Raw genomic sequence first — 17,063 nt, forward strand, 5'->3', positions numbered from 1 at the left:
AGAGTGATCTGATGTGTCAGTACGTCACTCTGCTGTTTTGATAGGTGTCTCATAAGGGGCTGAAGCGAATACACTTATTTCCCTGAATGTCTCTGTAATTTAGATTTCTTTGTTTAGAGCTATGATTGGGGAGTAATAAAACCTTACAGGAACTTGGTGAGTTGATTGACAAGCCTGGCTTCAAGGATAACCGCCGTGTATGATACTTTGTTTCCTAATGAAGTGTGTCAGTATGCATGGTTCTCTTCTTACCGTTTCCCACCATGTTTTCCCAGGTTTCAATAGAGCAAAAGAAGGAAGAAGAGATGTTAAGCCAGAAAAGCATCCCAGAGCCTCTCCCAGCTCCAGAAGTAAAGAAGAAACCAGAAGGACACAAGGATCTTGTAGTGAGGGTCCCAGTGCCTAGAGCAGATCCAGAAAAGAGCAACGAGACTGACCAAGGTTCCAACATCGAGAAAGAGGTCGAGGAGTTGGGAGATAAGGGCCTTGCCCCTCTGCTTCCAAGCCCTCCCTTGCCTCCCGAAAAAGATTCAGCTCCTACCCCTGGGGTTGGCAAACAGCCTCTTGCCTCTCCCAGTACCCAAGTGGACTCAAAGCAAGAAGCCAAACCCTGCTGCTTTACAGAGAGCCCGGAGAATGACCTCCAAGGAGTACCCTTCTCCAGCCTCCCCACCACCAAGCCACCACCGGCAAGTCAGAATGAGTTAGAGGAAGAGAAGCTTCCTGCCATGGCCAACTACATTGCCAACTGCACTGTGAAGGTGGACCAGCTGGGCAGTGACGACATCCACACTGCCCTCAAGCAGACCCCGAAGGTCCTCGTGGTCCAATCATTTGACATGTTCAAAGACAAAGACTTGACTGGCCCCATGAATGAGAACCACGGACTAAATTACACACCCCTGCTTTACTCCCGGGGCAACCCTGGTATCATGTCCCCACTGGCCAAGAAAAAGCTTTTGTCTCAGGTGAGTGGGGCCAGCCTTTCCAGCAGCTATCCCTATGGCTCCCCACCCCCCTTGATCAGCAAAAAGAAACTTATTGCTCGGGACGACTTGTGCTCGGGTTTGTCCCAGGCCCAACACAGCCAAAGCTCTGATCACACGGCTGTCAGCCGGCCATCTGTAATTCAACATGTCCAGAGCTTCAAAAACAAGGCCCCTGAAGACAGAAAGGGCATCAACGACATCTTCAAACATGACAAACTGAGTCGGTCTGATGCTCATCGCTGTAGTTTCTCCAAGCACCAGCTCGGCTCCCTGGCAGACTCCTACATCCTGAAACAAGAGACCCAGGAGGGCAAGGAGAAACTGTTAGAGAAGAGAGCCGTCTCCCACGCCCACGTGCCCAATTTCCTGGCAGACTTCTATTCATCACCGCATCTCCACAACCTCTATCGGCACACAGAACACCATCTTCATAACGAACAGTCCTCCAAGTATGCCACTAGGGATGGCGTGTACCAGGAATCCGAAAACAGCGCCTTTCTTTCTCACAAGCATCCAGAGAAGGTACATGTCAATTACCTTGCTTCTCTCCATCTTCAAGATAAGAAGCTGGCTGCTGCAGAAACCTCCACAGATGACCAACCAACAGACCTGAGCCTTCCCAAGAACCCACATAAACTAACCAGCAAAGTCCTGGGCCTGGCCCACTCAACCTCAGGGTCCCAGGATCACAAAGGCACCTCCCAGCTCCAGGTCATCAGCAGCCAGAGTCGAGACTGTCACCCCAAAGCCTGCCGGGTATCACCCATGGCCATGTCGGCCCCTAAAAAATACCCCGAGTCGCTTGCGAGGTCAGGAAAGCCTCACCACGTGAGACTGGAGAACTTCCGGAAAATGGAAGGCATGGTCCATCCCATCCTGCACCGGAAGATGAGCCCGCAGAACATTGGTGCTGCTCGCCCCATAAAGCGCAGCCTGGAGGATTTAGATCTTGTGATCGCCGGGAAAAAGGCCAGGGCGGTGTCTCCCTTGGACCCAGCCAAGGAGGCTTCTGGGAAAGAAAAGGCCTCCGAACAGGAGAGCGAAGGCAACAAAGGAGCCTACGGTGGGTATTCTGGGGCTGGATCGGAAGGTCACAAGCTTCCTCTCTCCTCCCCTATCTTCCCAGGTTTGTATTCTGGTAACCTGTGTAACTCAGGTCTCAACTCCAGGCTCCCGGCCGGGTACTCCCATTCTCTGCAGTACTTGAAGAACCAGACAGTGCTTTCTCCTCTCGTGCAGCCCCTGGCTTTCCACTCACTCGTGATGCAAAGAGGAATTTTTACATCGCCGACAAATTCTCAGCAGCTGTACAGACATTTGGCTGCAGCCACCCCTGTCGGAAGTTCCTATGGGGACCTGTTGCACAACAGCATCTACCCGTTAGCTGCTATCAACCCTCAGGCTGCCTTCCCGTCTTCTCAGCTGTCCTCCGTCCACCCCAGCACAAAACTGTAAGCCTCGCTGTGCCCAGCATCCCCAAATGGTGTGGTCCAATGCACCAACCCTGGAGGGCTGGCTTGCAAAGTTAGAAGTCAGTATTCCTTCTAATCTGGTTTCATCCCAGCCATAGAGCTGAACGTACCTACCTTTTCGGGGACAAGCCTAGCCTGGCTGGCCAGTTGTGACCTCCTTTCCAACACAGATGGCCTAGGGCCTCCAGGTCATTGTCTTTTCATGTTGGTCTTGTGAAGGTATCTGTGGTCTATCCTAGAAGAACACAGAAGACCCCCTCTGAGTTTGGATGGTAAGGAAGCAATTTGAGCGTAAAGTTGGTGAGGAGGCAGGCTTTTTTCAAAGGCAAGGTTAAGAAGGACTGGCAAGTAATGGCCAGGGGACGCCCGTCTTTTTCATCAAACTCACAAGTTCAATCAATGCAATGTATAGTAAAACTTAAAGAGACCTTTCATTCTGACACTATTAAACAATCCAGAGAAGGAAACACTGTTAAACTGTATATATTCGCTTCTTAAGGCTACCCTTGTCACTGTTCCCTCACCTAATTTATATACAGGTAGTTGTGTTTTCTCCTGGTTCCTTCTTGTTCCTGCCCTGGGGTATTTTTGGTTTGTGTGTCTGTCTGTTTATCTGTTGGTTTTTTTTTTTTTTTTTTTTTTTTTTTGGTTTTTTGGTTTTTTTTTTAAAATTAAACAGTATCCCTTCTGTTTGCAGGTCTTCTATTTCGTTTTGATTTGTTCTGTTCTGTTTTGTTTGCAAGGCTGACTGACTCTCCTAGTTGTCCATGTGTATTTTATCAACCCCCCTTCCCTGCCCCCCACATCTTCTTTTGAGCAGCTTTGGGTGGTCAAGTTATTGTTTACAAATTGAAGCAACTGATTTTAGTGGAACAGACTGTAAAGAGCCCCTAGAGAACACAAGCTAGCGGAAAGCCTGTGCCTTTGTGGGTCTGCGCCTCGAGGGTTCTATCCCTCACCAGTGGGATAGTCGAAAGAGTTTAGATACTGCTTCCGCAGCCAAATGCTTTGCTTTGAAGTATTGGATTATGTGAAAATATTAAGCACTGTACTCACCTTATCTAGGCTGTGAACCGGTCCTGCATACCAGAGAACTCATAAAACAAAAACCTTGTTGGTGAAAAGCCACTGAGTGGACCCACTTATGGGCTGAGGAGAGGTTTTAGAAATTTCCAAACTTAGGACAAGAGGCAGGGTAACTCACGCCAGTGTTGGAACTGCACCTTTTAAATGTCCTGCAGAAAGGGGACTTGGGAAAGATAGTGTGTGGCTCTTCAGCAGAGGGGGAGCTACCCAAGGTCTGACCACTGGGCATCCCAGCCAGGCCTTGGCCCATCAAGGGACAGGGTGATTGTTGTCATCAGCTGGCTTCTTGGGTTTCCTAGCAAGATTCTCTCAGGTCAGATCTTTGAGAAGTAATTGGATAACCTGTTTCGAAAGAAAGCCATCCTCATTGGGTGTCTGGGGCCTGGGTTGGATGAGTATTTGTACTAGTGGGGGGTCCACTCTGGAGGTGTTTTGACTGATGCTCTTTGACAACGAATTCCACTTGCTCCCAAAGCACAAAAATCTGCTACGTGTAGCAAGTGGGTCCTTAGAGTGGATTCTTGTTCCCTGCTGCACCCAACCCTGCTGAAAGCTTCTTTGATGAAGTCCCCGGCCTCTGCCCTCTTCTCTGCCAACACCAGTAGACTATAGAACCATAGTTAACCAGGTTCCCCCCCGCCTCTCTCTCTCTCTCTTACCTCTGACATATTTAAGTCTATAAAACTTGATGACGGTTTTCAACATCTCTGAATAGGTAACTAAACTACAAAAAGTAATCAAAACCAGTGGCCGTGAACCTGCGGCTCTAACGCAAAGCCATGCATGCCATTTGTTCATATGGAAATGTCCTCATGATATGAAGCCAAATAGTCCATGTAGTAACATGCTATCCAAAGGTGGAAACAAAAGAATGTAGCGACCCAGTGTTAAGAGTTCCATTCGCTTCAATTAACTATTTACCTTCCTGTGGAATAATATATATATAAATATATATTATATATTTAATAGGACCATAGATAGATTAGTATAACTTAGCTCACAAATGTGCACATGCGGAATATTCTGCTGTTGCACAAAAAAGGGTGTGTGTGTTGGGGGTGGGTCTCAATTCCAGCCAGTATGATGCTGGCCAGGACACAGTTTGAGAAAGTTACACTAGATTGAATAGCCACAGAATCAGAAGAGAAGAAAGGGAACCAGGGATTCTGTAGCAGACATGGACTGGATCCACACATGGTCCCTGTGAGTTCATTTCTCAAAGCGAAACGGCCATGTCTGTCCCCACACAAAAATACCCCATCTCAAGCTCACCCATTTGCAAGATGGGATGATTGTTTTCCTCGGTGCAGTGATTTGGGATGTGTTCTTGAGTAGGAATTCAATCACACCATTTTCAAACAATGTCAGCATAATCCAGCTATTGTTTTTCTCATCTCTTCCGAGAGGAGACTCACTATTTCTGTTGAAGGGAGCTCAGACCCTCCGCAAAACATCAGGGCAAATGCAAGGACCTGGGGGCGGGGGTTACTTTCCCAGTAGAAGTGGTGTGTTATTCGTTTTAAAACTCCAAACAGAGATCTTGGAAATCTTTCAGAAAGACCACTGAATTGCTCATTGGCTGAGAAGGACATTTTTTAAAGTCTTAAATCTGGCTTTGTTTGCATTGTTTGAGTTCAAGGGGCCTTATTAAATGGCATTGCACAAGCCTTTCTTTTTGCAAGCAAACCATTGTTATTAGTTGCTCTATGAAGGAAATTGTGGAATCCAATTGGCACCAGAGTCATAAATTCATTTACCAAGTGTGGCTTCCGAGAAATGTCGCAACTCAAAATGTACCAAGCCCGTGAAATTATTGGGGACTTGGAGATTCTAAATAATCTTTAAAAAGATGTCATCTCCAAGCAACTTCGAGGGGTCTCACTTTTGGAAATTGAACTTTAAAAATAAAATAGAAAGTAAAAACAAAAAACAAACAAACAAACAAAAAAAAAAAAAACACAACAGCCCAACCAAGCTTTAGGTTTAAAGTGATTTTCTTAGTAACTGATTCAAACAGGTAGCATTTGCCACAGGACAGACTGGTTTATTTCCTAGCTAGAAGCTCCCAGTTTTACTTGTTCATCAGGGCATTCTAGAAGGGTTTGTCTCCATGTTGAATTCACACAGCTTTGCAACCTGGTGCATGATTCCTTAGGTACTGTATTTCACTGTGCTGGTGTGTCTGATGGAAGTTTCAAGGTGGTCCCACAAATATATTTTATGTAGTGTGCCTTCAAAGAGAACCATTTATCTCTCTCCTCGTGTTGTCCCACTAAGTCACATTCGGTGATGGCCAGCCAAGTCCCGTGTGGTCTAGCCTGACTCATTATCCCGAGCCAAGAAAGTAACGGGAATGGTTTTGCCCCAGTGAGACCCACACCTCTGGAGTAGGGACTTTGAGTACCTCTGCTCCGGTGTTGACTGTTGATGTATTTGATATTCTGCTTGTCTCCCCGTGGCGGAAAGAACTCTGAAAAAAAAAACAAAACAAAACAAAAAAAAAAAAAACAAATAGCAGCGTAATCTCTTGGCTGTTTATACTTTTTTAAAGCTCCCTGTGCTGTAAATATTGTACACTTTGAGTAACCCCACCTATGTAACCTTGATGCTCTGTAAGGTGATATTTGTATATAGCAACCTGGCCCAGTGATGTTATATAATTTCCCAATGGAGAGGTTACTGAGTAGCCTTGGCGTTTAGTTTTAAACACTACCAGAAAAATGCTGAGCCAACTATAAACACTCGGTTTTGTATGTTTTCCAAATTGTACTTATTACTGCTTTTTGATACTGTATTCTGTGCCAATAGTTTCCCAATCACATAGCAGGCAAGAGATATTTTGTACTTTTTGATCCACTGTAATATTTAATAAAAAATGTTACTATCTGTTTCCTTTGGGAATGTCTGTCTTTTATTCCTAGGGAGCTTTGTGGCTGCTGCAGAGGACTTCTGGTCTCTGGTCTGGAATGAGAGTGGTTTCTTGGGAAACTCCTAGAAGCTTCCTTCGCCTACTAGGGTTATGGCTGATTTACTAATGGGAAAACTGTAATTTAGAAAGGTCTTCACTTGACAAACAAAAGGCAGAGTCAAGATTTGAACTTGGCAAGGGAGGGCCACTGCATTTCCTGTGCTGGCAGGCCACACAAAGTGACCGTTTGTTGATTTAGTCAACAAAAGTGTCTTGATACCTCTATTGTCAGGGACCTGCGGTTTGGAACACAATAGAAATTGAAAGAGACTCCCTGTGGAGCCTAAAAGTCTCTCTGGGGGAAAAAAGTAATTTACCCTTATAAGGGAACAGCCCTGAGGTGACCTCATGGGTGGGGGGGGGGTCTGCTGACTTATGTGATACCTAAGAGGAAGTCACCACTGAATGGATAAGCAGGGTGATTATGAGTTAACTAAGTTAGAGGGGACTGGGACAGGGGACTTTAAGCACTGAGGAGGGCAGGAATAAGTTAAACTTATTCAACAGGGTCTGGGGGTGATAGCTTACAGAGCAAGATCACAGACCCGCACTGAAGGAATGTCATTAGGTAAGGTTTAAATACAGGGGCCATCTAAGCAGGCCAGACTGAGCCTCTGGTCATTGTCCTGACCAAAAGAAGACGTTTAAACAGGGAGGCCACGGGTTTGGTTGTCCCCACTGACTGCTGTGTGGAGGCAGGCAGAGCACAGCCTAACATAGACGTGATGTTTTGCCTGAGGTGGTAGACTGGTTGGTCACATCTCTGAGGCATTTGGAAGAAAGAGCACAGGGGTTGAAAATGCAGGAAAACTGACCCCAAGGTCTGTATTGTGAGTATCCACTGGGTAGGGATGATAGACAAAGATGTCAGGCCTTTCCCCAGAAGCCTGCAGGCTCACCTCTGGCCCTCAGCTTACCAGCAGTTAAAATGGGGTACCTGCAAGATAGACCTCCCAGATTCCTTTCCTGAGAAGATAAGACAGGAGGGGCAGGAACAGGGTCAGGGAGGACTCTGGCGACAGTCTAGTCATGAGACTACATCACATCATAGGAATGGACTTTGAGTAGATGGGAGAGAACACCTTGGAGGCAAGCATGCCATGACAGCCCTGGGTGCATTGGGGGAAAGCATCCGTTCGATAAAAAGCCAATACCTAGAACCCTTTGTCTTATTAGAATGGACTATGGGGCCAGCAAGGGTTGTGACAACATGGCTGTGCTCCCCCTCCCCCGACTCCTTGCTGGCTGCCATCCTTTTTCTAATGGGACAGACCCCTAGCCCCATGGTCCTCTGATTCACATCTATCTCATCATGTAATGTAGCTTGGTTGCATACAGAAGAACATCTATCCCTCTTCATCACGCTGGGTCTTTGTAGATGAGATTCAAGCACAACAGGAAACGTCATGATAAGTTATCTATTTTTCTAACCAGGCTTGCTTGGTAAATGTTGTCAGGACGGGACAATTCCTGCGGTAAAGATTCACTCCGGGCACAAAGCAACGAAAATACCTAATGATACATTCCAGGAAGATGGCCAAAGAGAACAAATGTTTCACAGCTGATAGTGATCAGGGTCTGAGTGGTTATTTACAGTAAGTATAAGTGGGGAGAAAGAGTTGGAAATGACCAGTGGACAGGGGTGGAGTAAGAGAACAGAGCCATAAGGTCGACCTACAAAAAAATAAATTAAAAAAAAAATGAATAAATTGCACTGATCTGTGGTACATGGATTCAGAATTCCTGAATTCGAGAGCCTCTGGGCAGGCTGCCAGAGCTAACATTGTGAAGCATTTGTTGAAATAGTACACTATTTTTAATGATGTTTTCCAGAGCCACAGGCATCCAGCCAAGCTGCCTTGTGCGTAGGTCAGAATCACAGGTGTTCAGCGGGCCACCTCGTGGTCACTCTTAACTCTTCTCAGAATCTCCCCCACATTCATTGTCACGGACTTGCAGTGGGATACAAGTGTCCAGAGCAACTCCCCGGGGTGACAGAAATGTTTACAAAAGTCTTTTCTAATATCATCTCAAGGTCAGTGTGGCGACTGAGCTCCCCCCCCCCCAAATGTGCCCACAGTGACCAGGGTACTGACTCCTGATTTCTATCTGTTATGTTTGAGAAGTCACATGTAGCAGGATATCAAATGGGACAACGAGGATCTAGAAAGGCCAGTTGGCCAATCTGTTTGGCTAGACTAACTAGATACTCCGTGTCTACACATTGCTAACACTGTAAAGCAACGGACACCATGTCTCTTTTTTGGCCAAAGGGAGGCGGGGTGGAGACACACAGCAGGCAAGAAAGAAATTAATGGTGATGCTCTATTTCATTGTGGATTTACGAATTGCAGGAGTTAAATTCTTCTTTAATGAGCAAGTCAGTCACTGAGCAAGCAAGCACTAGGAGAAGCTCACAGTTACGGCCTCTGGCAATCCAGCCCGACCTTTTTGGTTAAATCTAACAATAGGAAGAATGAACTCACGTTTCAAAAGTCTGCGACATGCTAGATGTGGCCACATTCAAGTCACCCTACTTCATTCTGTGGCAGCTTATTGCTCCCCGCGGAGCTGGGAGAACCCTCCCCATGAGCTGGAGTGCCAGGGAGCAAGACCCGCAGGGTGGGGCAGGGCGGAAGTATAGTTAAGTCAACCGGCAGCCATGTTTTGGCGTTTCCTCCAAGCCTGGGCCTGTTCCTTGACGACTGAAGTAATTAACGACCTGACTGTGCACACCACCCGCGCTGCTGAAAACATTTTTGATTGGGGGAGGAGCCGAGGCGGTGTTCTTTTCACCTTTGACCTTCGTTAAAATCCGAGACATGAATGCTATACTTATTTCCACGAAAATGAAAAGCCTCATAGGTATTCGCACTTGACAACTAAGAAAAACGAGGCATTATTGAGACCTCGCTAAGCTATCAGGATGGGACCTGCGGCCCTGTGGTGGTGGCTAAGCCTTTATCCCCTTCTTCGGCCCTAAAGTTCCCCAAATTGAATTCCTCCTCAAAACACCAAGTCTCAGCATCCTAAAGCAATTTGAGAATTAATGAAAACAAGAAGAGGAAAAACAATAGAAGGAGATGCTCTCAATGAACAGTGTTAGCAAAGAAAATAGAGCCAACGGATGGCTTGATGTATTAGAATCTTAAGCTTAGAGAGAGAACTGGGATCATATATATATATATATATATATATATATATATATATATATATATATATATATATATATATATATATTTAATATTATATATATCTATTCACCCCCAAGGGAAAAAAAATCTAACAAAAATTTCTCAAAGACTGTGAAGCTCATGGAATTAAAGATTCAGTTGGCATGCAAATATTTCCTGACCAAAAAAGCACCAGTTTTGCATGGTTTTAGAAGAGTTTCAAAGAACAGAGGAATAGAAGTGGTCAGATCAGTCTCTGAGCTCTCTGCCAGCTCACTGCCAAGACGCAGAAATCTTAGGAAGATGCCGGCAAACTATAAGAGTAGATGTTTTCACATGTCTACACATTCAGACAGATGCTTGCATGCCTATGTACATACTTACATGAAAATAGACACACAGAATTATTCATTCAAAGCGCATTAAAATAATATTAAAAAGAAGGGTCTATTCCAGATATATCAGGATAGTAAAAGCTAGGGCTTTTACTAATGAAATAATACGCTGAATAAAATCCCATCTGGAATAAAATTAGGTGGCGCTAATAGGTCAAGCAATGGACTGATGAACTCCTAGTGAACTAAAGATTTCAGACTGAAAAGATCTTAAGGAACACGATAGGATAAATTCCTAGCCTCATCGGGGACAGACACCCTACCCCTCACGAGTTAGGCCCTGTGCTGGCTTGATCTACGAAGCCCCCATTTGGAAAAGTGAATTCCAAGTGTTCATTTTAGTGGGAAAATAAGTGCACGAGCCTTCACACAAAAGCTCTGTTTCTTTAACTAAGAGCTTCTAGGGATGGAAAAGGAAGCAGGCAGAGGTGATAAGAGGCACAGGCGTTGAGCAGCTGCGTGAGTTTGGACAAACACGTCCAACTACATAGACTTAACCCTAAGTATTCCCAGGGAGAATGTTTTTTTGTTAGGAGTCCCCCAGGATGCTCACAGCAACAGGTATGAGTCCAATAAAAACAGCACAGTATTTGTAAGTCCTTACATATGCCTTCCTGCACACTTGAAATAATCATTAAGTTACTTTTTAAATATGTTCAGCTTGAATTCTGTGTATGTGTGTGTGGAGTGCTGACATGTGACTGGCAGTACCCACAGAAGCCAGAAGAGGGCAACAGTACCCCTGGAGTTGGAGTCACACAGGTTGTGAGCTATCTGACCCTAGTGCTAGGAAGCAACCTCAAGTGCTCTTAATTGCAGAGCCATCCTGCCGGCCCATCTAGATTACCTCTAATATCAAATATAATATAATGCTATTAAATATAAATAACCATATAAATATAAAATAATCATTATGCTGTGTTACTTAGGGAAAACACATAATAATAATAGTAATAGAAATAATAGTGATAATCATATAATCTTTTCATGTATGGTAGAGGCTCATTGATTTTCTTTGCAAATACTTTAATCCCATTTGTTAAAGCCACACATTAATAAAAATAAAAACAAATCTTTTTAGAATGCTTAGAAATGAAGAAACCAAGTGAGTATTTTTTTTGAATAACATGATTACTCATCCGGAAAAAAAATGCTAAAGTATTTGCAGATAAATTACTGTGAGGAACAGGAGGGCTCAGTACACTTGAGTAATTTAAGATTAAAATGTCAGTAATACTTTTCAATGCCAACCACAGCTAAAGTGATATATTTTTTTCCCATTAAGGACAGCAATAAGACTAAAATGTTTCTATGAATTAAATCGAACAAAATGAGTTTGAAAGTAATTTGGCAAAATGAAGTGCAGATGTGCGGCATGTGGCTAGAATCTGAGAAAAGACACGTTTGGGTCCCGCCGAGCCCTCACACTCCCGAGGTGTGTGTACAGATGTCGGTGACTGTGGGATTGTGTGTGTGTGTGTGTGTGTGTGTGTGTGTGTGTGTGTGTACACGGATGTCGGTTACTGTGTGGATGTGTGTGTGTATGTACAGATGTCAGTGACTGTGTGGATATGTGTGTGTGTGTGCATGTGTGTAAGGATGTCAGTGACTGTGGGAATATGTGTGTGTGTGTGTGTGTGTGTACACGGATGTCGGTTACTGTGTGGATGTGTGTGTGTGTGTGTGTGTGTACAGATGTCAGTGACTGTGGGAATGTGTGTGTGTGTACAGATGTTGGTGACTGTGGAAATGTGTGTGTGTGTGTGTGAGTAGGTGGATGACTGTGTGGATGTGTGTGTGTTTGTGGGTGGGTGAGTGTGCACAGATGTCGGTTGTGGTATGGCTCTTCACACAGGGAACACAGACAAGGAAGCGCAGTAACAGGCAATAGCCAAATGTTTGGTGCATCCGTGCATCAGTGAGAGAAACCGTCAGTAAGTTAGTGTGTAGTGAGACAGGATGCAGTGCCACAACATCCGCAGAGCACCGGTGATAACTCACAACACTGGGCTAAGTGAGCTCGTCATGGAAGCAAGAGGCCCCGAGTTCAAATCCCCAGCACCTTTATAAAAGAGAGGCATGGCCACAAATGCCTGGAGCACGGTGGGTGGAGAGCAAACGAGCAAGGGCCAGTGAGAGACAGAGGAAGACACGCAAGTCACCGTCTGGCCTCTATAAACATGTGTATGGATGTATATGTATATATGTAAGCACGTGTGCACGTACACACACAAAAAGAGATTAAAAACAAAGTAATATGATATGTGCTAATATGCTGTCTGTGGATATGTTTAAGGGAAATATAAAAACATAAATAGAAAGATGTGCTAGTCTAGTCCAAGAGGAATGGAGGAGATTCTTGTGGAAGAGAGGGTGATGTACATACACACATATAGATATTTATACACATCTGTCTGGATATAATTCATATTTATACATGTATGTATGTACATATACATACATGTTTGAATATATTCACATATACGTGACTATATATGAATATATATGTATGTATACATACATGCATATACTTAGACACACACACACACACACACATATTCACACAGTCACTGGCATCCGTACACACACACACACACACACACACACACACACACACACATATCCACACAGTCACCGACATCTGTACACACACCTCGGGAGTGTGAGGGCTCGGCGGGACCCAAACGTGTTTTTTCTCAGATTCCAGCCACATGCCGCACATCTGCACTCCATTTTGCCAAATTACTTTCAAAATTATTTTGTTCGATTTAATTTATAGATACATTTTAGTCTTATGGAGGTCCTTAATGAGAAAAGATTAAAATATCACTTTAGCTGTGGTGGGTAGCTGAAAGCATTAGAGTCATCAGTATTTTAATCTTAATATTTAATATTTACTGTTAATATTTAATTTAATCTTAATATTTAATATTTATGTGTGGACATATAAATATAAAATTAATACTTTAATTCTCCTTACGTGTATGGGTATTTTGCCTATTTATATATCCTGACTCTGAAGTCTAAGGGTATGAGTGTGACCAAAGGGTAGCCAATGAGGGGCAGTCACACCGAGCAAGGGGAGACTACATGTCAGGTGGGGCTCAGGGAAGACTCTCCGAAAGCTGCGACTGTCCAGCAGAGACTAGGAACATGATGACCAGACAAAGAAGATACATGAAATCCCACGGACAAGACAGAGCCTGATGTTCTAGGAACTGAGCACCCAGAGGGCTGTGGTCTGGAAGGGGAAGCGAGGCTTGCAGAAGTGCAGACTTGCTGGGCAAAATGCAATGACTCGACACTTCTCACCAGAAAGCACAAGAGCTCTGCAAGAAGAGCAGTAAGAAACAATCAGAGCACTGAAAGAGGACACAAATTGGAAACACACACACACACACACACACACACACACACTCACACATACACATACTCACATGTACTCACACATGCTGTCACACATACACAATAACACACATACACAAACATACACACACAGATATGTGCACACACATATACACACAAATAAATAAATACATACACATGCACACACATACACATGCATATACATATATGCATACATACATACACACACATATACACACACATGCACATGCCTGTTTACATGCTCACACATACACACACATATCAGTGGCTTTCTTAAATCACAAAACTGTGCAAAAGATCTCTCCTAAAATACCAACCAAAAGAATCTAGGAGGAAAATGTAAGACATGATTTGCAGAGTGCTCATTATAAAGACTTTCATAAAGTATAAACAGATCCCTGAATGCCTTCAGTTGAAAGACAAACTGCAGCCCAATGGGGAAACACCATTCCCCATAAATTAATGTTTAAGTTGAATGAAATTTCATTAGAAATGGCAATTTTTCACATCTTGGTGTGAGTTAAAATAATATTAAGTTCATTTATAAAACCAATTATGAAGATTAATCTGGAACATTCTTGAAAATGAAATGTAATATAAAGAATTATCTCAGCTTGACAGCTAAGGCTGGTCTAAAGCTTCAATCATGAAAATAGTTTAGACTAGAAAAAAGCAGACCGAGAAATAGGAATAAAGACTCCATTTAATGAAACCAGGTCCACCTGAGAATTAATATGAGAAAGGGAGACATTTTAAAACAGTAGGAAAAGGATATTCCTCAGTTAATGAGGCTGGATCAATAACTCATTAGGAGAGAAAAATTAAGTTGGATTTCTGCTTCATTCAACACACTAACATTGATTCCTAGTGGATCAAAGATTTAAATACAAAAAGCAGAAAAGTTACCAAAAAAAAAAAAAAAAAAAAACAAAAAAAAAAAAAACAAAACCTAGAAATTTGGCCCCTAGTAAAGTGGATGGTTGCTTTTATGCTCCTGTAATAAGGATATTTTTTAGGAAGGGCTGGACACATAGACACATCAAAGACAAAGACCAACACTCTATTACATTACAAACTACTCTTGGAGTTGTGATCCGCATGCCCTAAACCAAGAGAAAAGAAAAGTGACTGGCTGGGAAAGTTCATAGGTCATGTGACAGGAGAAGGAGCAGATTTTCTTCCTCTTTAAAAAAAAAAAAAAAAACGCAGATAACATAGAAAATTGGTCATAAGTCCAATGTGGAAGAAGGGGATGAAGCATACGGACAGCAGACTGTTAACCAGCAAAGATAAAAAGCAATCAGTAACTACAGAAGCCAGCGAGCAGCAAGTAGAGACTTAAAAACAAAACCAAACCAAATACAAATTAAAAAGAAAACCTGCAGACTTCAGGAAACTAAGTGGCAGGCCCTTTTTCTCAATCAGCTATGAAGAACAATTAGACTTAGCTGAGGCCAAAATGACAGACGGGTCATCAGAGAAGGCTTATCTACTTTTAAATGTACCCATTTCCGAAGTGCTTGCTCCACTGGGAACTTTCCTATATAGATACTGATGCTGACCAAGTACAATGTGTGCACAAAAGCAGTGTTGGTCTAAACCCAAAGAAAAGCAACTCACAAGAGGATGCTGACTGCAGGGGGTAGAACACTCCTTTAGGAAGAGTTACCTTTGGCACCTGAGAGGTGAGTCATTCATTGCTCTTGCTGGGGAAGGATCCCATGACCGGCTCCCAGCACCTACGTGATGGCTCCAATTCCAGGGAATCTGACATCCTCTTCTGACCTCCTTGGGCACCAGGCAAAATCACAAGACACAGACATAGGTGCAGGCAAAACATTCATATGGATAACATAAATCTTTAAGGGAGTTTTTCAAATGTTACTAGTCGGCCTGGAAAAAGAATGAAGTGTTTTTATGCACAGAGTAGGGGAGAAGGGTATTGTCTTAGTCAGGGTTTCTATTCCTGCACAAAATATCATGACCAAGAAGCAAGTTGGAGAGGAAAGGGTTTATTCAGCTTACACTTTCACATTGCTGTTCATCACCAAAGGAAGTCAGGACTGGAACTCAAGCAGGTCAGGAAGCAGGAGCTGAGGCAGAGGCCATGGAGGGATGTCACTTACTGGCTTGCTTCCCCTGGCTTGCTCAGCCTGCTTTCTTATAGAACCCAGGTCTACCAGCCTAGGGAATGGCACCACCCACAATGGGCTGGGCCCTCCCCCCTTGATCACTAGTTGAGAAAATGCCTTACAGCTGGATCTCATGGAGGCATTTCCTCAACTGAGGCTCCTTTCTCTGTGATAACACCAGCTTGTGTGAAGTTGACACAAAACCAGCCAGTACAGGTATGATCGTGCATATGGACTTCTCTCTTTCCAGTCAGCATTATAGGAAACAGTAGACAGATATCCACACTGACATAGATAGGTCAGGACAATTGTTCAGAAAATCATGAAAACCATCAGTGGGTTCCACTGGCCACAGAGCTGGGGACTGTCATTTTTATATCTATTCTAGTCTTCGTTCTACCATTGGATATTTTGCTATCATTTTTTATCATATGTGTATGAGTGTTTTATCTGCCTGCAGGTATGGGCACCATGTGTATATAGTGCCCTTGTAGGTCAGAAGAGATTGGATCGCCCAGAACTGCAGCTACAGATGTGGGCAGCAGCTGGGTGCTGAGAACTCCGTCTTATGCAAGACTAGCGAGTGCTTGCAACTGCTTAGCCATCTTTCAATCTCCATTATTTGACACCTTTAAGTGTATAAATTAGTCACCTCTTGGAACATGAGGATGGATGGGGCTGTGAAGAGATGGCTCAGTGAGAAAAGCACGACCGGGCGAGCCGACAACCTGAGTTTATATCCTCGGCATCCTGTAATCGCAGCACTCGAGAGGGAGAGAAGGAGGTCCCTGAGAATCTGGTGAGCTCTATTAGCCACCATGGCAAGTTCAGGGTTCAACCAAAACACCCTGCCTTGATATTTAAGGAAGACATGCTCCAAGAAGAGTCTCAGTGTCATGTCTGGCTCCACATATACAGATACATATATTCTCACACACCCACACATACAGGTGAGTTCATACACATACAGGCACACACACACACAGACACAAATACACACACATACACGTGAGTTCATACACATGCAAACATGCATGCATACTTGCACACATACACCACACACATACAGGAGTGCATATACCTGCAAACATTCATGCATGCTCGCACACATACACAGATACACACACACATACAGTTGAGTTCATGCACATGCAAACACCTACACATATGCACACACACAGATACACATACCATAATCACATACACGTGCAAAAGAAACATATGAAAATAAATTGCCGAAATAGCGGAGTGATGTACTTTCTTTCTTTAAATAAATCCCCATAGCTTTTAACAAGTTGAGGTGGGAGGCTGGAGAGATGCCTTAATAGTACAGTCTGTACTGCTCTTTCAGACGACCCACGCTTGCTTCTCTGCACCCATATGCAACTTCAGCTTCTTCTGACCTCCGTAGGCATGCACATCCATACACACATACAAACACGTGTACCACATACATACACA

The 17,063-nt window shown here is 43.8% G+C and overlaps 1 protein-coding gene across 1 annotated transcript in view; it reads left to right on the forward strand.

The window, feature by feature from the left end:
• Positions 1–3,068, forward strand: part of ARID5B (AT-rich interaction domain 5B) — a 39,730-nt gene extending 36,662 nt beyond the window's left edge. The window contains exon 7 of the mRNA XM_080937868.1: positions 276–3,068. Within this exon, the coding sequence (XP_080793994.1) occupies positions 276–2,444 (2,169 nt within the window). The 3' untranslated portion in view covers positions 2,445–3,068. The remainder of the gene's footprint in view (positions 1–275) is intronic.
• Positions 3,069–17,063: the final 13,995 nt, after the last annotated feature.

This window comes from Micromys minutus (genome assembly GCF_963924665.1).
Source record: "Micromys minutus genome assembly, chromosome: 25".
Classification (NCBI taxonomy): domain Eukaryota; kingdom Metazoa; phylum Chordata; class Mammalia; order Rodentia; family Muridae; genus Micromys; species Micromys minutus.